At 33.3% G+C, this 19,926-nt stretch overlaps 4 protein-coding genes and 1 pseudogene across 6 annotated transcripts in view; 4 read left to right on the top strand and 1 right to left on the bottom strand.

Annotated features, from left to right (window-relative positions):
- Window positions 1–19,926, top strand: part of LOC125840355 (chlorophyll synthase, chloroplastic) — a 132,222-nt gene that overhangs the window by 4,435 nt on the left and 107,861 nt on the right. For 2 of the 3 annotated variants that reach the window (XM_049519317.1, XM_049519319.1), the window contains exons 10-15: window positions 169–244; window positions 327–389; window positions 475–556; window positions 1,382–1,458; window positions 1,669–1,716; window positions 1,819–1,892. In XM_049519317.1, the coding sequence (XP_049375274.1) occupies window positions 169–244; window positions 327–389; window positions 475–556; window positions 1,382–1,458; window positions 1,669–1,716; window positions 1,819–1,881 (409 nt within the window). In that variant the 3' untranslated portion in view covers window positions 1,882–1,892. Of the gene's footprint in view, window positions 1–168; window positions 245–326; window positions 390–474; window positions 557–1,381; window positions 1,459–1,668; window positions 1,717–1,818; window positions 1,893–19,763; window positions 19,774–19,926 lie in introns of those variants that run through there. The other variant, XM_049519318.1, reaches the window with a different exon arrangement.
- On the bottom strand, window positions 2,491–2,797 carry LOC125840321 (carrot ABA-induced in somatic embryos 3-like). Its single transcript, XM_049519280.1, has one exon. The coding sequence runs from the start codon at window positions 2,791–2,793 to the stop codon at window positions 2,491–2,493; it is 303 nt and encodes a 100-aa protein (XP_049375237.1). The 5' UTR covers window positions 2,794–2,797.
- On the top strand, window positions 4,998–10,076 carry LOC125840320 (wall-associated receptor kinase 2-like; annotated as a pseudogene).
- Window positions 11,070–13,997, top strand: LOC125840341 (wall-associated receptor kinase 2-like). The gene is made up of 4 exons (XM_049519303.1): window positions 11,070–11,512; window positions 11,821–12,305; window positions 12,400–12,576; window positions 12,793–13,997. Exons 1-4 carry the CDS (start codon window positions 11,070–11,072, stop codon window positions 13,995–13,997), a joined length of 2,310 nt encoding a protein of 769 aa, XP_049375260.1.
- On the top strand, window positions 16,339–19,696 carry LOC125840332 (wall-associated receptor kinase 2-like). Its single transcript, XM_049519293.1, has 4 exons — window positions 16,339–16,784; window positions 17,446–17,936; window positions 18,177–18,353; window positions 18,438–19,696. Exons 1-4 carry the CDS (start codon window positions 16,339–16,341, stop codon window positions 19,694–19,696), a joined length of 2,373 nt encoding a protein of 790 aa, XP_049375250.1.

Here is a 19,926-nt window from a genome sequence, read left to right as displayed (position 1 = left end):
GTTCTCATTTATTTAGTCCCACAGATGGGATCATGTGTGACAAAAATTACCTTTTTGCAGCAAAGAGTTTTTATAAATGTATTACTTCAGCGTTTTGGTTTGTGCTCAGGAGGGAAAAAGTTTCTTATTTACTGTGTAATGCATAACCCTTTTAATTTCTTGATGTAGGTGGGCTGGTCAAGCTTTGTTCGGGACCCTTACACCTGACGTAATTGTACTAACACTATTGTACAGCATTGCCGGTGTAAGAGTCTGCAAAAGCACCTTTGTTTTATTTTCTGATCATGCATCAATAGTCATCTTACCTTTTGTCTATTGTTTTGCAGCTGGGCATAGCCATTGTAAATGATTTCAAAAGCATTGAAGGAGATAGGGCTATGGGGCTTCAGGTATATATCTCCACTAAGTTTGAGTTTTCATACACAATCGGGCATATCTATGACTATACTGACTTTCTTGTGACACTATTTTTAGTCACTTCCAGTAGCTTTTGGTTCTGAAGCTGCTAAATGGATTTGTGTTGGTGCCATTGACATAACTCAGATATCAGTGGCAGGTGATCGTTGTTCTTGTTTTATCAACAACTGTCAGATCTATATATGTTAACACATGATGACCTTCTGGTCCTCCTAAGTCGTGTATCTTCATTGAAGCTTGTGTCATTATATCAATATATTATGTGAAAGTAAGAAATGGATGTTAGGTGATAGCTTTCTGAAATGGTGATTGTTGACGATAGAAATGATTAGTAACTGCCAGTATTGACGTGCATGGTAGACGCTATTAACAGTCTCCTCGACTTCAGACTATATGAAAATCAAGAGAAGCACCAAGGGTGTGGCCTAGTGGTCAATAAAGTATGCTAGGAACCATAAGGTCTCAGGTTCAAATTCTAGCGAAGGTAAAAAAACTTGGTCAGTTCTTCTTATTTGCCCAAGCTTTGGTGGATAGCGTTACCCGGCACCTGTTGTGCTGGTGGGAGCTAGTAGGGACCCCGTAGATTTAGTCGATTTGTGCACAAGTTTGCTTGGACACCACAGTTTCTTCTTAAAAAAAAATACAAACCAAGAGAAGTTTAGTTTCTGCTACCTTAGAGAGGGTAATCACTACATTTGATTGTTTGGAATTCTCTCTTTGAAAGTTAGAGCTGCAGATTTATGTTGCTTGAAAATTAGGGTGGTACAAAGGCTACTTAAGTGCTGTCAAACCCAGTCACAAACTAAAGCACCTAAGATCATCTAAACTTTTCTAAGTTCAGGCCAAAGTAAGCTTTCATTATGCTAAAGATAATGGCTGTCATTTAGGAGATATACTTTTCTGAATGTGGACATATTTATGCCTTAAACAAGCTTGTAACTGCATTATGTCTTGTTTGTTGCAGGGTATCTTTTAGGTGCTGGCAAACCCTATTATGCTTTTGCACTTCTAGGTTTAATTGCTCCACAAGTCTTCTTCCAGGTAACACCTTATCGTGCTAACAGAGCCACACAATTCTAATCTAATCACCTGAGAGTTTGACTTTTATACACTGACGTAGAAAGAAAGAGTGGCTGGCTTACATAATTGGATTCGAAAAGTGTGGATCAGTTGCCTGATAAAAGTAGATATATGACTTGGTTCTCTGCAAGGAAACCGTGATCTAACATGTAATTCATTTTGGCTCTGCAGTTCAAGTACTTCCTCAAAGATCCAGTAAAATATGACGTTAAATATCAGGTACCTTCGGCTTCCTTTGTACTACAACTTAAAACGTCGGAAATGTAAACCATTCTCTTAATTTGGCTTTGTCAAACTAATACCAATTGTATCTCATTTCAGGCCAGTGCACAGCCATTTCTTATACTTGGTCTTTTGGTTACTGCTTTAGCAACTAGCCATTAATATTCAAGTGGAGATGCCAAGCTGCTTAGAGCAAACAAATTAAAGCTCTTTCTATTTGATGACTTGTGTTTTACTTTTCCTTAAATGTAGAATGCTAGATTAGGATGTAAAATTTAATTTAATTTATGCAGATTTTGTATGATCGTTTTATGCAAATTTTGGATGATTTTTATTATTTATTTTAACAAAACAAAATTAAATAAAAGTTGAAACGCAAGAAGAAATTGAATTTGAACATAGAAAATTACGTTTATTAAAAATGATATGAGTACAACTCGCATGTCTTTATTTGATACACATGCATACAAGTTGATGCCTGCTTTATCAATCATATATTTCATTCACTCGAATGGATTTTTTTTGTAGATTTCTTACTATTAGATAGTGTCTATAAATCTCTCATAATAAATAGCTAAAGAAGCAATACCACAAATTAAAGGACTGGTGATGCAAAAATAAGTTATATATTTTTTGATAGATAAGAGGCTGGATACAAAGAAGCTACAAGCTATTAATTTGCATGCAGCTACCTTATTCATAACTAAACGTACAAGAAGCAAACTAGCTAAAACATGAAATACTACTCCATAATAAAACAGTTGAAGGCAACTACATGTCGTGTTGAGGGGGGGATTTCTCAGTATTAGTACTACTAAGTCCGCCTTTTCGACCCATTTCTTTGTAGCCTTGTTTCCCTATTTGTTCTTTCCTAGTTTGTCCTCCTTTTTGTCCTAGTTCTTGGTATCCTTCTGTTCCTAGCTGCTCCCTTCTTGTTTGACCTCCTCTGCTTCTACCCTGAGCTAGATGTTCTTGAGCTTCAAGGCTTTTTCCACCAGTGCCACCAGGTACAACTGTCTCTCCCTGTCTAGCTCTAGCATCAAGTTGAGATCGTTCTTCTTGCTCTGATGCCATTCTAACTTTTTTTCTAATATAATAAAATGAGCAAGCTAAGTTCATAGAGGAGCGAGGTATATATATATATTTGATGAGTTACGTGTCAAAACAAAGACACACATATGCATGCACAATGACACGACTCCTCTCTACTATTTTCCCACCGCATACATTTATATTCATATCAAACAAACACCTTTTATATTATCAGGAGTGAGTATGTGAAACAATTATATATAACGGTTAATAAATAAAACTAATTCGAGTCATTTCATTTATATATGGTCATTTAATTTAATTATTCTCAGCATCTTTGCAAACTATCCAACTACTTCAGATATTACCTTCCCATTTTAATGAAACTTTCAAAATTCAAATTTGAGCTTGTCAATTTAAAATTTTCATCCAATCACCGTAAAAAAAATTTCACTCATCTTTGCAAGTCAAAAATGACTCTATCACAAGGGAGAGAGCAAGGAAAAACGACTGAAAATACGAAATGATCCTGAGGATAGTTACATTTAAAATTTTCTACAACTCATTTTTTATATTTGCAATTGAAATAATTAACTAATTTGATAAACCAATACTTAATTATTTGAAGTACTATTTAATGATAATCCGTGCTGTGTGTACATGTTCAATAACATTAATTTTATATCTATAATTTATTTAAGTCATAATTACAATTTACATTTTTAGTTATAAAATATAAGAATAGTTCATCAATAACAAAAAAAAATAATAGACATGTTTGTTAAGTCCTAACTCCCTTTTATATGTTTTCTGTCTCAATTTATATGATTTGCCTTTTCTTTTCGATAGTCACAAAAAGAATGACATTTCTAGATATTTTAGTAATTAAACTTAAAAATACCTCTTTTACCTTTAATTAAATGATTAATTATATCTATACAAACATTTTTATGACATATTTTAAATTATAAATTTTAAAATCTATCTTTCTTTCTTAAACTCTGTATCAAGTCAAAATCTCTGAATAATATATTTTTGTTTTTTGAAAATATTTGAGCCAAAATGTATGGCCAAACAGAAAGTTGTCTGGATTTATTTTTGCCCGCAAAGCGAATAGAAAATAATGTCTCCTTCTTGACTTTGACATTGTCAAAGTCTTTGCTCTTTGGTGTGGCATGCACATTATTATTAGTACAAAGTTAAGTTTATGAATTTGACGAGGCCATTTTGTATGGCTATATATTTTTTTTAAAGAAATATCTAGAATAATGTTTTTATTTATATTTAAGAATAACTTTTAAGTTAAATTTGAAAATTTGATGATAAAACACTGATTTTCCTATAAAATTAATATTTTTTAAGACCAAACGGATAAATAATCCTCTTTTCTCCTTTCCCTCTCAAGTCCTAATCTACATTTAAAAGCACAGTGATTACAAGTAAATATCCTTACTGTTACAACTTGCAACATACACGACTGTATAGACGTCACGTCACTTTATAACCATTTGAATATTTATTGTGGTGGAAATGAATCTTTCTATTTTCGCATCCACAGAATTAGAAAAAAGAAAATTATTAGGAGTACTTTGATTAATAATCTTTTCACACGACACATTTAATTTCACAATTTTTTTTTATATATTCAACATATTTATAGTTTAATATCATAATACTCTCCCATTCTGCATTAGTTGATCATTTTTATTCTCACATATTAAGAGATAATTTTACTAATTTACCCCTTAAAACACTTTTTGAAAATTTTACAAACAAATGGGAACACTTTAAAAAAGAATTAATTGTAAGAATAATATAGGAAAAATTTAATTAATACTTTTTTGATTTAGTAAGATAGACAACTAGTTTCAAAAAGATGATCAACTAATATGGGATGAAGGGAGTATTCAAAAATCTTCTTTATTTTCTTAAGTTCTGTATTCAAATCAAATTTAAACGCACATAGTATAACATTCACGAAGCAAACAAACGACACCTATGATTTTTCTATTTTTTTTAGTTTCTCTATCCGCATTGGAGTCCCGACTATTCCTTGTTCACACTGCATAGGACCATATCCAGAGAAAGAGCTTCCTTATACGAATTTTTTCATAGCCAAAATTCAAATTCGAAACCTTTGATTAAAGAAGTAGTAGCCCATGTCTTTAATTTGTAGGAGTACTTAAATAGTCCAATATAATGGAATATAATAGGTTGTGTATACATTCCTCCAAATTACTAACACCATGCAACACAGACAAATTGCTCTGTTTTTTTCATTTACTTGTTTTGTGCTAATAATCTTGACATCAACCTCCGCCCATCCCACGGCAGACAGTCCCGTATCTCCTACTACAATCACAAAAGGTACAAATATCGCCAAACCAGGATGCCCAAAGCAGTGCGGGAACGTTACAGTTCCGTATCCTTTTGGTATTGGATCAGATTGTGCCATAGACTCAAGTTTCGAGATCAACTGTACAGGGTCTGGTGCAACACTCTATAGATCACACATCAAAATCTACGATATCTCAGACTCTGAAATACGTTTATCAAATATGCTGTACCAGAGATGTTACTCAGAAACAGGACAGCTTTTAGTACCAGATAATCCAACATGGTTACGTTTCGAAAAATTAACACCATACAGTTTCTCAGCACTTAACATGTTTACCGTAATTGGATGCGATGAATCTGCTATAATGACTGGAGACAACTTTCGTAACGGATGTTACGCTTTCTGTACTAATTCCAATGGTGTTAATGTTGTTGAAGGAAGGTGTATGGGTACAGGGTGCTGTCAAATAGAAATACCTAAAGGATTGAAATACTTCAACACGGCGATGGACAGTGTGGAAAATCACACCGGAATTTGGTCTATTAATCGATGTGGATACGCGTTTTTAGGTGAGGCAAGCCGATTCCAATTCAGGGGCGAACATGATCTTACTGATAATAATCTTAAAAACAGGATTTTGGATAATGTTCCTATTGTGTTAGATTGGGCTATCGGAAATAATCTTACTTGTGTTGACGCACAAAAGCGCAACGATTATGCTTGCCTAATTAATAGCCATTGTGTTGATTCCGATACTGGCCTTGGTGGATATCGGTGCCATTGTGACCCGGGATATGAAGGCAATCCATATATCCATCCAGGCTGCTCAGGTAACTTGATTTCATTCAAGTCGGAATTATCACTAACAATTTCAATTAACTAAAGAATAAATAGAGATTCAACATCTGCTATATATATATAATTTTAAATTTGTAAGTTTCCGATTCGAATGAACCCTTTAAGCTTAAATTGGATCCGCTTCCCGGCTGAGGCAAGCTAGATATCCATCTAGGTAACTTGATTTCTTACTTTTAGTACTCAGGTTGAAGTCAGTGACGGAGTCGAAATTATTAAAATTGGCTCCGCCCCCGACTGAGGCAAGCTAGATAAACTTCAACGAATTATTTTATTTCCATACTCTTACTAGTACAGTGATATTCTTTTCATATATATTACTCCATCCATTTTAATTTGGTGTTTTTTAGTTCGTTTTGAATAGAATTTTTTTTTTTAGATAATTCTTTAATTTCAGCTTTCTATATGATATGTTTAATATCATAAGATCAATAAGGACATTTCAATACTTTCCTACATATTTTTAGCTTAAGACCAGGAAATTCAATTATTACTTTTTTACTTTTTTTAAATTTTGTGTCAATTCAAAATCATATAAACAAGGAGAAATATCATAAGATCAATAAGGACATTTCAATACTTTCCTACATATTTTTAGCTTAAAACCAGGAAATTCAATTATTACTTTTTTACTTTTTTAAAATTTTGTGTCAATTCAAAATCATATAAACAAGGGGAAAAACTCAAATATGCCACTGAATTCTGAGAAAAAGCTCATCTATGCCATCCGTTAAAAGTTTGCTCATTTATGCCATTTCTGTTTGAGAAAAGACTCATCTATGTCATTATTTGTTAACTGAAAATAGTTCTGATTTTGCGAAACTATTTTTTATAGGTGGTCAATTATGATTCGGTCACGTCATTAATTACATCATTTTTAAAAGAGAAAAGGCTCAAATATGTCGCCGAACTTTGAGAAAAGGCTCATCTACGTCATCCGTTAAAAGTTTGGCTCATCTATGTAATTTCAGTTAATAATCAACGGCACGGATGAACCTTTCCTCAAATGGAAATGACACAGATGAGCCAAACATTTAATAAATGGCACAAATGAACGTTTATTTAAAGTTTGATACATATTTGAGTCTTTTCCCTATAAACCAATTGAAATGGAGGAATTAAAAAAAGTAAGAGGTATAAATTGAAAATAAGAAAAGAAATACTTTAGTAGGTTGGGTGTCAAGAAGGGTAGGATATCAAAATCATAGGGACATTTATATTTATTGTAGGATAGTGAGTGCCTTTTTAACACCACACACTAGAAATTAATGAATCGAAGTACCTAATTATCTGCCTGATTGAAGCGTGGCCATAACGATAGAGGTGAAGTTGACTCCTCACTAAGGTTTTGCTCTCATCAAAATTTGACTAATTCAAACACTTACCAATATATAATAGTCACCCATCAACCTGACTTGTGGTATAGTGGGGAGGTACTATTCCAATTTTAATTAGAGATTTTAAGTTTCGAACTTTGAGTATAGAGAAAATTTTGTTAGGAGCGTCACCTTAAAATGGGTCTTGCAGTGCATGATTTAGATTTAATCAGAGCTCCAATATAGAAACCGAATATCAAATTTAAGAAGATATTTTCTTTATCTTGTATTTAAACTAAGTTAATACATGTAATTTTACTAAAAATATTTTGCCTTATATTTAAACTTTTTTTTCTTTCATTTTCTTTAGGAAATATGGTTCAAAAGACAATCCAATTATAATCAAAATTATTATTACACACGCAAACTTTGCAAGAGTCCTATATCCCTTCTAAAATATATTTTTTAAACTAGAATTACTCTACCCTGAGTGCTTAGGTGACAAAGAAAATCTAATACACTCTCTTTGAGAGAGTAAAAGCACGAAAAAAAATGCTAATTTTTTTTATTTTGCATAATATTAGTCGGAGACAAGTTTATATTGAGAAACATGGCCTAATTGTCCATCCTTTCTAAGTGTGATTTCTATGTTATGTATGGCCGTGCCTTGGGGCATATCGGTTGAAGTAGATTCTGATTCATATGTTATGCTTAATTAGATACTCATAGTTGCCATTAATGACAAAGTAATTAATCCTGGAATTTTCGTCGGGTATAATCACAACTTGTGCTAGTTGTAAAACAAAGAAGATATAGAGACATAGCCAAAGGGATTAAATTAATGTGGTATGTTTCTCTGTTTGGCATGTTAGATATTGATGAATGTCAAAATTCAACTTCCAATAAGTGTGAACACAACAATTGTATAAACACGCTGGGGAGTTACAACTGTTCTTGTCCAAAAGGATACACTGATGATGGTGAAAACAATGGTCTTGTCTGTATTGCAACAAACTCCGAGTTCCCATGGATCAAGTTTTCTGTTGGTAAGTTTCTCAGATATATATATATATATAGATATATGTATATATTGAAGTGATCATAGGAATTCACTTCCTGTTGTTATAAACACAGGTATGGGAGTTGGCTTTATATCCCTAGTGGTTGGGACAATCTTGCTCTATTTTTGTATCAACAAACGAAGACTCATTAAAAGTAGGGAGAAGTTCTTCCAACAAAATGGTGGTTTACTCTTGAAACAACAAATCTCCTCTAAAAAGGGTGGTGTGGAAGCAACCAAAATTTTTACAGCTGAGGAGTTGAAGAAGGCGACGAATAACTATGCTAGTGATAGAATTCTTGGTCGCGGTGGAACTGGAATTGTCTATAAAGGTATTCTACCTGATAACAGTATAGTTGCTATTAAGAAATCTAAGATTGTAGATGAGAATCAAATTGAACAGTTCATCAATGAGGTACTTATTCTTACTCAAGTAAACCATAGAAACGTCGTGAGACTCTTTGGATGTTGTTTGGAAGCTGAAGTGCCTTTACTGGTTTACGAATACGTTTCTCATGGAACTCTTTACGAGCATATCCACAATCAAAATGGGTTATCTTTGCAAAATCGGTTGAGAATTGCTTCAGAGACAGCAAGTTCACTTGCTTACCTTCATTCATCAGCATCGATGCCAATAATTCATAGAGACGTCAAATCTACTAATATATTATTGGATGATGGTTACACAGCAAAAGTGGCAGATTTTGGAGCTTCAAGATTAGTCCCTCTTGACCAAACACGTGTTGCTACATTGGTTCAAGGAACGTTAGGGTACTTAGATCCTGAATATTTCCAGACAGGTCAACTGACAGACAAAAGTGACGTTTATAGTTTTGGAGTAGTTCTTGCAGAACTTTTAACAGGGATGAAACCTATTTTGAGGGACACAATTAGTGACAAGGACAAATGTTTGGTGGAGTACTTTGTCTCATCGATGAACAAGAATAGCTTATTTCAAATTGTTGATCGTAGAGTTGTAAGAGAAGGAGGTCTTGAGCAACTTCAAAAGATAGCTGAGCTCATTAAGAGTTGCCTTCACTTGCACGGAGAAGATAGGCCTACGATGAAGGAAGTGGCTATGGAACTTGAGAGTTTAAGAAAGTTCACTAGCCTTTGGACTAATGGAAAGGAACATGAAGATGAGAAGGAAGTTGATCTTTATACAATTCCAATTGATTCTAATATAGGTATGGACAACTTCTCTGGAAAATATCCTAGCTCCTACACAAATAGCAGCACCATCTTTTCTGGACAATATAGTTCGGATAGTTCTTCATTACTATACAATACAAATTTACCGTGGTGATCGATCCAGAATAAAAGGTCAATATATGAAGATTTTTCTCTGTTTTGTAAGTTCCTTTTTAGCTATCTTTCTTTCTTGTTGAATGTTGTTATGTATTTTTATTTGCTTCTGAATTTAATCATCAATATATTGTTGATTGTATGATTGACAAGAACTTTTAGTACATCGAACTTTAGAAATTATTTCCGCAGTTTGAGTTCACAATGTTTTTGGCGTAGTGATGATAGATGTCCGTTTGAATGAAGAAGTTTTGGGTTCGAATATATATATAGTGGCGGAGTCACATGTAGTTAAGGTTACATATTGACATTCCTTGACTTCTATACGATTTTATTTCTTTATATTTTGACACCTCTTTGACGAAATTCTAGATCCGCCACTGTAGACACACATCATGAAACAGGATGTTCTCAAACAATTCGAGAAGAAAGTTGGATTAATCAAACTTAAAAAGCATTATAAAACTTCAAATTGGTCAATCACGGCCATTATATATTTTTATATAAATGCATTCTCTTTAAAAATGTTTGGAAGTAGTGGTGTTCCATGATATGTTGTGGTAAGCATGATAGACGTAAGGATAAAATATACTCTCACCGTTTAAAAAAGAACGATTTTCTTTTCTTTTTAGTCTGATTCAAAATAAATGATCATTTTCCTTTATTGACAAACACTTTAATTTCAACTTTTGACGTGACATATTTAAAACTACAAGATTAAATGATATTTTAATATATTTGACCAAACTTTAATTTAGGACCACAAAATTGTAAAAATCTAATGTGTTTTATTTTCTTGAACTCCATATCAAATTAAATTAGATCATTTTTTTTTGAAATTGACTAAACTTTGGTGGGCAAATGATTAGATCAAATAAACCTCTAATTGTCAACGTCTTCGAACTTTTTAAATAGGCATATGCTTTAGTAGTAAAAACAAAAATCTTTTGTCTTCTTAGATTATACAAAACGTCCTTGTATAAGAAGATATATCCTGTTAGTAGGCAAAATTTCTACTCCCCTTTTTTGGTCAGGAAGAATAAAAAATAAGTGTATATTTTCCTTAAACAATAAAATATATATATCAACATAGGGAGAAACATATTTACTAGTTATATCAACATGCAATTGCTTAAATCTCGAGAATGTTTCGTACATTTGGCAGTATAAATAATTTTTACGCCATCAATTGATCTTTATACAATAACAAGAAGCTGGCAACTTAACAAAAAAATATATAGAGAAAGAGAAAACATTCAACAGCTGGTTTTAGTGCATTGATAATATATAATTTCAATGATTGCAATTACATTATACGAACCATAAAAATAATTAAATTTTACATCCAAATAGCAATAGCAAAGTTTATTTTCAAATTGTTTATTCTATATTTCTATATATGATGAAATTAAACACCTCAAATGAAATTAATTTTTTCAAAATCATGAAGCAAAGTCAATTGCTTCTACTTCATTTCTTTCTAATATTCTTGACATTAGCCACTGCTCAAACCACCACTAACACAACGTCTCCTCCCACCAACACCAACACCACCACGACCACCACCATTACAAAAGGTGCGAATATCACAAAACCAGGATGTCCAAAGAAGTGTGGGAACCTCACAGTTCCGTATCCTTTTGGGATTGGGTTAGGTTCAGGTTGTGCCATTGACCCGAATTTTGAGATTGGTTGTAACAAATCGACAGGGACTGCAACACTCTATGCATCGAACATCAAAGTATATGACATTTCTGACACGGAAATGCGGTTATTTAATTTCATAGCGGAGACATGTTACACATCAGCAGGACTTAAGCTCGTGGAATATCCGCTATGGGTCACTTTAGGAAGATCAACTCCTTATAGTTTCTCTACCCTTAACAGGTTCAATTACGTTGAATCCTCGTATATATTCCTCAACTTTGCAATTTAAAACTGATATATACCCTTATCGTTATAAAAATGACTCGGAATGCAAAAATAAATAACTAGATGTTTGTTGCTTTTGATTTATTTCATGTGACAATATTACTATTTGGAAGTGATTTTTTTCATGTGACATTATGATTAATGTTAGGACCTTTTTTTGTAATATGTAAATATGTAAAATTTTATTTCAAAAATCACAAAAGAAGTCCTTATGTTTGAATTCAGTATTCTGTTCGAACTGATTAACTTTAAATTTGTGACAGATTTACGGTTGTTGGATGTGATGATACTGCTATAATAAGTGGTACTAAATTCGTGAATGGCTGTCCCACAACCTGTACACGCTCATCTGAGGTAGTCGATGGTACATGTATGGCTTCCGGTTGCTGCCAAATACAAATACCAAAAGGGTTGAAATATTTCAACACATCAATGCAAAGCTTGAAAAACCACAGTAGAATTTGGTCGTTTAATCCATGTGGCTACGCGTTTCTTGGTGAGGCTAGTCGTTTCCAATTCCGAGGCATGGAGGATCTAAATGATTTGAATTTTGTTGAGAGGATTGTCAATAATGTCCCCATTGTGTTGGATTGGGCTATTGGAAATCTTACTTGTGTTGAAGCACAAAAAAGCGATGATTATGGTTGTCGAGGTAATAGCCAATGTGTTGATTCTGACACCGGCTTAGGTGGATATCGGTGCAGATGTAACCTGGGATATGAAGGAAATCCTTACCTCGGCTGTCAAGGTACAATTACACGTACTAGCCCTGTGTCGTATAACTTGAATTCATAAAATGAATGATTATATTTTCTCTTGCTTTAATTTAATTTGTATGCTAGATATTGATGAATGTGCGAATCCAAATACTAATTCGTGTGAACAAAATTGTATAAACATACCGGGCAGTTACAATTGTTCATGTCCACAAGGATATACTGGTGATGGCAAAAAGAATGGCCGTGGTTGTAATGCAACAACCTCAAACTCTGAGTTTCCATGGATCAAGTTTTCTGTTGGTAAGTTCCTCATCGTGAACTCTAACAATTCTTAATCCAGTTTAAATTGTGTTGTTGGAAAAATGATTGTAGTAGAATTTCCTATTCATAATAAAGTATTTTCCCTAAGATTTCCAATAAATTGTGTGTGAATTTGATATAGTGATCATCATATTTGTAAAGGTTTTAATTATATTAGCAGGATGATTTAATTAACATCTGTTCTACTAAGTGCAGGTATGGGAGTTGGGTTTATGTCCCTAGTGCTTGGAACAACTTGGCTCTATTTTAGCTTCAAGAAACGAAAACTCATGAAACTCAGGGAGAAGTTCTTCCAACAAAATGGCGGATTCCTCTTAAAACAACGAATCTCCTCTAACGAGGGTGGTGTGGAAGCAACCAAAATTTTTACAGCTGAAGAGTTGAAGAAGGCTACAAACAACTACGCCAACGATAGGATTCTTGGTCGTGGTGGAAATGGAATTGTCTACAAAGGTATACTACCCGATAATCACATAGTTGCAATTAAGAAATCTAAGTTTGTGGATGAGAATCAAATTGAACAGTTCATCAATGAGGTACTTATTCTTACTCAAGTTAACCATAGAAATGTAGTGAAACTCTTTGGGTGTTGTTTGGAAGCTGAAGTCCCTTTACTGGTTTACGAATACGTTTCTAATGGAACTCTTTACGAGCATATCCACAACAAAAATGGAGCGCCTTGGTTATCTTTGGAAAATCGGTTGAGAATTGCTGCAGAGACAGCAAGTTCACTTGCTTACCTTCATTCATCCGCGTCAATGCCAATAATTCATAGAGATGTCAAGTCTGCCAATTTATTGTTGGATGATGTTTACACAGCCAAAGTGGCAGATTTTGGAGCTTCAAGATTAGTCCCTCTTGATCAAACACATGTTGCTACGATGGTTCAAGGAACGTTAGGGTACTTGGATCCCGAATATTTCCACTCAGGTCAATTGACAGAGAAAAGTGACGTTTATAGTTTTGGAGTAGTTCTTGCTGAACTTTTGGCAGGGTTGAAACCTATTTTGAAGGACGAAAATGAGAAGGACAAATGTTTGGTAGACTATTTCGTCTTGTCCATGATCACAAATAACTTATTTCAGATTCTTGATCGTAGAGTGGTACGAGAAGGAAGTCTTGAGCAACTTCAGAAGACTGCTGAGCTTGTTAAGAGTTGCCTTAGTTTGCACGGAGAAGATAGGCCTACTACGAAAGAAGTGGCAATGGAACTTGAAAGTTTGAGAAAGTTCACAAAAAATAACCCTTGGGCTAATGGACATGAAGACGAAGAGAATGAAGATGAAGTAAGAGATCTTTATACAATTGATCCAATCGACTCTAATACAGACAACGACTTTACTGGACAATATAGTTCGTATAGTCCTTCATTAATATTTCATACAAATATCCCGCGGTGATCAGAAGGTGAATATAATGATTGATGAAGATTATATTTTCTTCTCCCATGCACTCTTTCTTCGTTATTGAAAGATTTTATATGATTTGTATTTTCAGAGTTTCAAATATAACAAATTCCTCTAAGTGGTTTGCTTACGAAGAGTTGAACTAAATATTTTTCTTTTTGTAATTAGCTAATCTCATATGATAAATTGACTAATGAATGAAAGTTCTATTACTGTGATAAGAATGTACATTAATAAAAAGTGCTAAATTTTTTACCAGTATTAGTTAATTGTCAATAGTCAATAGATCAAATATCGCTATAGGTTTTAGGGACATTTATAAAAAGTACTAATTGTCATTAATTAATTGCTAATAAAAATCATTTTTGATGTTGTGCTAGTAAATCAAATTTGATTCCCCCTCCAATTAAAAGTACACAAGCAACTAATTTAGGATAGCATTGGACGATCGAGAGAGGTCTCCTATAACCAGTTACAATTTAAATAAAGGAAAATAACTATACATATAAGTATGTGATTTATTTACCGATGTTTCATATTACTCTTTACAAATCACTTATGAGAGAATAAATAGTCGTGAACTATTAAAAAATATTTTATAATGTATCATAAAATCGATGTGGCTATTATTTTTTTCTAACTAGATGCCTTTGAAATTTGAATACACTAGATTCAAAGGACTTGCTGAATGCATACAAGAGAACTTGCCATATGTTTATACAAAAATGACTTGAAGAAATGGCACATTGGTAAAGAAGAGGAATTGAGTTATATGTTATTTTTCAAACAATTTGACAAGAAAATTGTATTAATCATCAAGATTAAAATAAAGAAAAATCTTAAGAGAAGTTAATATAAAACTGCAAAAATAGGCACTGCCAACCAATATGTATTGTCATAAGAATGCTTCATAATGGTGCATGCATTGACTTATTGTGACAGAAAGGATAAAAAGTTAGAACGTTGACTATAAAATAGTTTATACTAACAAGATAACGTAATTCAAAGAATTCATCTTAAAGATTTATTTTTTCAATAACAGTGAACTTCGAATCAACTTATTCATAGCTCGACGATATATACATGCTATTCACTCCGGCCGGATCTAAGGGTGGTGAGGGTGATCACTCAAACCCTTAAATATAGATATATACATTTTAAAATAAAATAAAAAAATAAATATATATATATAGATTTTGAATCTCTTGAATACAAGATTAGAAGTTGACTTAATTGTTAGGAGTTCAAAATTTATTTTGAGTGAAAATTTTAAATCCGCTTATCTCATAATTTTTAAGCAAGACATCTATTTTTAATGTAGTATTTAGTAAACAACTGAAGTAATATTCGTATCAATTTCCATCAATTGCTAACATTGCATGCATTTAAATGATTCCTTGTCGACTTTGGTTTAGTCAAAGTCTTCGTTGTTTGGTGGGCACATTGTTAAGAAGACAAAACTACGATTGTCAACGCCTTCGAAATTTTTATCTATTATTGCCTAGTTGTCATTCCCACTAGGCCACTAGAGATCTTTTATTCTAAGGTCATTTTCACATTGCTATGTTATTTAGACAAATATTATGAAAAGTGGAGATCGAGGATAGGAGTGGTGGGAATAGAAGCTACGAGAATGAGGTGAAAATAAAATGTGTTTAAGAATGAAGAGAACATGATCAATGTGAAATAGAGTTTGTGAAACTTATTTTCCTTATTTGTTAGAGATGTTTCATTTTTAAGTAACTTATTTTCAAAAGAAAATATTTTTAAATATCATAATCAAGAAATTTAAAACATTTGTGTGTTAGATAATCTAAATATATGGATAAGTGTGGGTAAGGACAAATAAACATAACACATTCTACCATATGAAGTAGAGATGTATTGAAAATACCTAAAGTTTAATGTAAATTATTAGTTTCATCCTCGAATTCTTGAGTCTTAAAAATACTTATTTACTTGACTAATTAAACTTAAATACACCTCAGAATCTTGCAACATGAGTAAAATACACCCCTAAATTCTCACCAAGTTTAGGGGTGTTTTCAACACTTCTCTCGGAGGTGTATTTAAGTTTAGTTAGTCAAGTAGATATGTGTTTTAAAGACTGTCAATAGTTCGGTATGAAACTAATAATTTGCGTCAAATTTAAAAGTGTTTATAATAAGTCTCTCTAAATGAAACTACAAATAGGAAATAATCCAAAGATAACTAATTTTAACGTTACTAATACACCCTATGCAGTATTATTCTACCAAACGGTTCCCCTAAGTCCTATATATGTAACCTTTTAGTCAATACGTCCTTGTAATTTCCATAATAATATTTCAAAACCATGCAGCATAATCAAGTTGCTCTGTTTTCTTTCCAACTCCCCTGTTTTATGCTAATCTTAACACTAGCCACCGCCCAAATTATCCCTTCTAACACCACATCTCCTCCCACAAACACCACTTCTCCGCCAACCAATGCCAACACAATCACCAAAGCTGCTAACATCACAAAACCAGGATGTCCAAAACAGTGTGGAAACGTTACAGTTCCATATCCGTTTGGAATTGGGTCAGGTTGTGCCTTAGACCCCATGTTTGAGATCGAATGCAACGTTACAACACCATTCTTAGGGAATATTCAAATTTACGATATCTCAGATACGGAAATGCGTATAACAAATTTCATAAATACAAAGTGTTACTCACAAACAGGAGTTTTAATTCAAGATATTCCTTCTTGGATAACTTTAGGAAGATCAAGTCCTTACAGTTTTTCTTCGCTCAATAGGTATTATCGATTCAACTGAAGTTTTTATTTTCTGCTTCAATCATATATATATGTGCGCGAAATGATTCTTAAATATGCTCATGTACAGTTATACTAAATGGATTAAATAAATAAATAAATATGTCATGCCTAATCAATCAAAATTTGCTTAGATAATAATGGGTGAATTAAGATGAGTCATAAATTAACCAGTCCAACATGTAAGGGTGTCAAAAATGGGGATACTAGTTTTTAAAAAAAAGATATCCTGTTACTTTCGTTTATCAGTTAGTCTTGTCCTTCGTCATAATTTATACCCCTACTGTTATTAAACTTAATAAAATTACTCCTGATCAGATGAAAAAACCCTAATCGACCAAAAAATACTCGATTTCATTTAAACTACCCGTTACCTCTTTTAACCCAACCCATACCCACTAAGCTAACAATCAAATTGAAAATGACGACCAAACTTCCCCCTTATGAAAGAAAGGCTAAAAGAAAACCAATTTATATTCTTTTAAGTTTACATAATTCTTAAATTTCAAATCTAGTTTTGTATATTTAAATTTGGATTGCAGTTTGACATGTTGAGTTACATTATTTCAACTCATTTTGAAGAGTAAAGTCAACAAATGTACCATAAATTTACTGACTCTAAATTGTAAATTTGCCTCTGCAGATTCATCGTGGTTGGTTGTGATGATGGTGGTGTAATTAGTGGAAATGACTTCGTTAATAATTGCCCCTCTATCTGCATAAGCACCAATAATATAGTTAAAGGAAAATGTATGGGTTTTGGTTGCTGCCAAATAACAATACCAAAAGGGTTGAAATATTTCAATACAACTATGGTAACGACAAAAAATCATAGCTTAATTTGGTCGTTTAATCCATGTGGATATTCGTTTGTTGGTGAAGCTAGTCGATTTGAGTTCCAGGGTATAGAGGATCTCAGTGATGTTAATTTTGCAAAGAAGATTAAGAATAATGTCCCTATTGTGCTAGATTGGGCCATTGGAAATCTTTCTTGTGTTGAAGCACAAAAAAGTAACGATTATGCTTGCCTCGATAATAGCCAGTGTATTGATTCTGATACTGGCATTGGTGGCTATCGGTGTGGCTGTAAATCGGGATATATAGGCAATCCATACATTGGCTCTGGCTGCCAAGGTAATTTGGTCTCTCTGCTTTCTCACATGTTTGGACTTTCTCTTGTTTATAAGAAGTTTGTCTCTTTTTTTCCCTCTGTTTCAATTTGTTTATTATACGTTCTCTTTTAGTCTGTTTAAAAATAATGTCAGTTTCATTTTATAACAACTCTTTAATTCCAACTTTGATAGTAAGTATCTAAAAGAAACAAATAAAAAGGACAACACGTCTGGGATTAATTTTCTCTGTTTTGCATGCCAGATATCGATGAATGTGCGGATCCAAATACCAATTCATGTGAAAAGATTTGCACAAACATACCTGGGAGTTACAATTGTTCTTGTCCAGAAGGATACACCGGTGATGGCAAAAAGAATGGTCGTGGTTGTATTGCACCAAACTCAAACTCAGAGTTCCCATGGATCAAGTTTTCTGTTGGTAAGTTTCTAAGATATTTCAACTTGTCTCTACTTTCCCTTCTCTTATATTTCTAATTCCAATAAATTCGTTCGATAAACACAGGTATGGGAGTTGGTTTTATGTCCCTAGTAATTGGGACAACTTGGCTCTATTTCTGCATCAAGAAAAGAAAACTCATTAAACTTCGCGAGAATTTCTTCCAACAAAATGGTGGTTTGCTTATGAAACAACGAATGTCTTCTCACGAGGGTAGTGTGGAAGCAACCAAAATTTTCACAGCTGCGGAGCTGAAGAAGGCTACAAACAACTATGCTAGTGATAGAATTCTTGGTCGTGGTGGAAATGGAATCGTCTATAAAGGTATTCTACCTGATAACCGCATAGTTGCTATTAAGAAATCTAAGTTTATGGACGAGGAACAGGTTGAACAGTTCATTAATGAGGTACTTATTCTTACTCAAGTTAACCATAGAAATGTGGTGAGACTCTTTGGATGTTGTTTGGAAGCTGAAGTTCCTTTACTTGTCTACGAATACATTTCTCATGGAACTCTTTACGAGCATATCCACAATCGAAATGGAGAACCTTGGTTATCTTGGGAAAATCGGCTAAGAGTTGCTAGTGAGACAGCAAGTGCACTTTCTTACCTTCATTCATCCGCTCAAATGCCTATAATTCATAGAGATGTCAAGTCTGCCAATTTATTGTTGGATGATGTTTACATAGCGAAAGTGGCAGATTTTGGTGCTTCAAGGTTAATCCCTGTTGATCAAACACATCTTGCTACAATGGTTCAAGGGACATTAGGATACCTAGATCCTGAATATTTTCGCACAAGTCAATTGACTGAGAAAAGCGATGTTTATAGTTTTGGAGTAGTTCTTGCCGAACTTTTGACAGGGATGAAACCTATTTCAAAGGACAGAAATGAGGAGAAGAATTTGGCAGAGTATTTTGTTTTGTCTATAAGAAGGAATCAATTGTTTCAAATTCTTGATCGTAGAGTTGTAAGAGAAGGAAGCCTTGAGCAGCTCCAAAAGGTGGCTGAGCTAGTGAAGAGTTGTCTTAGTTTGCACGGAGAAGATAGGCCTACCATGAAAGAAGTAGCAAGTGAACTTGAAAATTTGAGAAAGTTCACCAAAAATAACCCCTGGGCTAATGTAAACGGACATGAAGAGAACGGAGATGAATTATCAGATCTTTATACAATTCCAATAGACTCTAATACAGACATCGACAATTTCTCTGGACAATATAGTTCGAATTCCAATACAAATAGCAGCAATTTTTCTGGACAATATAGTTCAGGTAGTACTTCTAACACAAATAGCCCATTGATCCACAACAGAAGGGCAATTTGATGATTGATAAAGATTATGCGCTTTGATTTTTTTGATGTAATTTTCTTGTTTGTGATTCACTGATTTGTACTTTCATGATTTTTGTTTACATCGGAAACTATCCTACTTTAGCTAGCTTTTAAATGTATTTTTTTCTCGTTTTATGTGAGAAATTTGTTGTTTATACTATTGTTGTACAGTTTATGTTAATTCTTTTTAGGGATAACACTCAAATATGCCATCGAAAGACT

The sequence above is a fragment of the Solanum verrucosum genome, unplaced genomic scaffold (assembly GCF_900185275.1).
Source record: "Solanum verrucosum unplaced genomic scaffold, falcon-dt-bn FXZP01000137.1, whole genome shotgun sequence".
In the NCBI taxonomy this organism is placed as follows: Eukaryota; Viridiplantae; Streptophyta; class Magnoliopsida; order Solanales; family Solanaceae; genus Solanum; species Solanum verrucosum.
The sequence above is the reverse complement of the archived record's forward strand: the minus strand, read 5'-3'. Positions and strand labels throughout refer to the sequence as shown.

Bases quoted from the DNA above. Each gene is read 5' to 3' on its own strand.
- LOC125840321 (XM_049519280.1), bottom strand. From the start codon at position 2,793: ATGGCATCAGAGCAAGAAGAACGATCTCAACTTGATGCTAGAGCTAGA.
- LOC125840341 (XM_049519303.1), top strand. From the start codon at position 11,070: ATGAAGCAAAGTCAATTGCTTCTACTTCATTTCTTTCTAATATTCTTG. The intron at 11,513-11,820 runs GTTCAATTACGT...AATTTGTGACAG, and splicing joins AGTTTCTCTACCCTTAACAG to ATTTACGGTTGTTGGATGTG. The intron at 12,306-12,399 runs GTACAATTACAC...TTTGTATGCTAG, and splicing joins TCCTTACCTCGGCTGTCAAG to ATATTGATGAATGTGCGAAT.
- LOC125840332 (XM_049519293.1), top strand. From the start codon at position 16,339: ATGCAGCATAATCAAGTTGCTCTGTTTTCTTTCCAACTCCCCTGTTTT. The intron at 17,937-18,176 runs GTAATTTGGTCT...TTTGCATGCCAG, and splicing joins CATTGGCTCTGGCTGCCAAG to ATATCGATGAATGTGCGGAT. The intron at 18,354-18,437 runs GTAAGTTTCTAA...CGATAAACACAG, and splicing joins ATGGATCAAGTTTTCTGTTG to GTATGGGAGTTGGTTTTATG.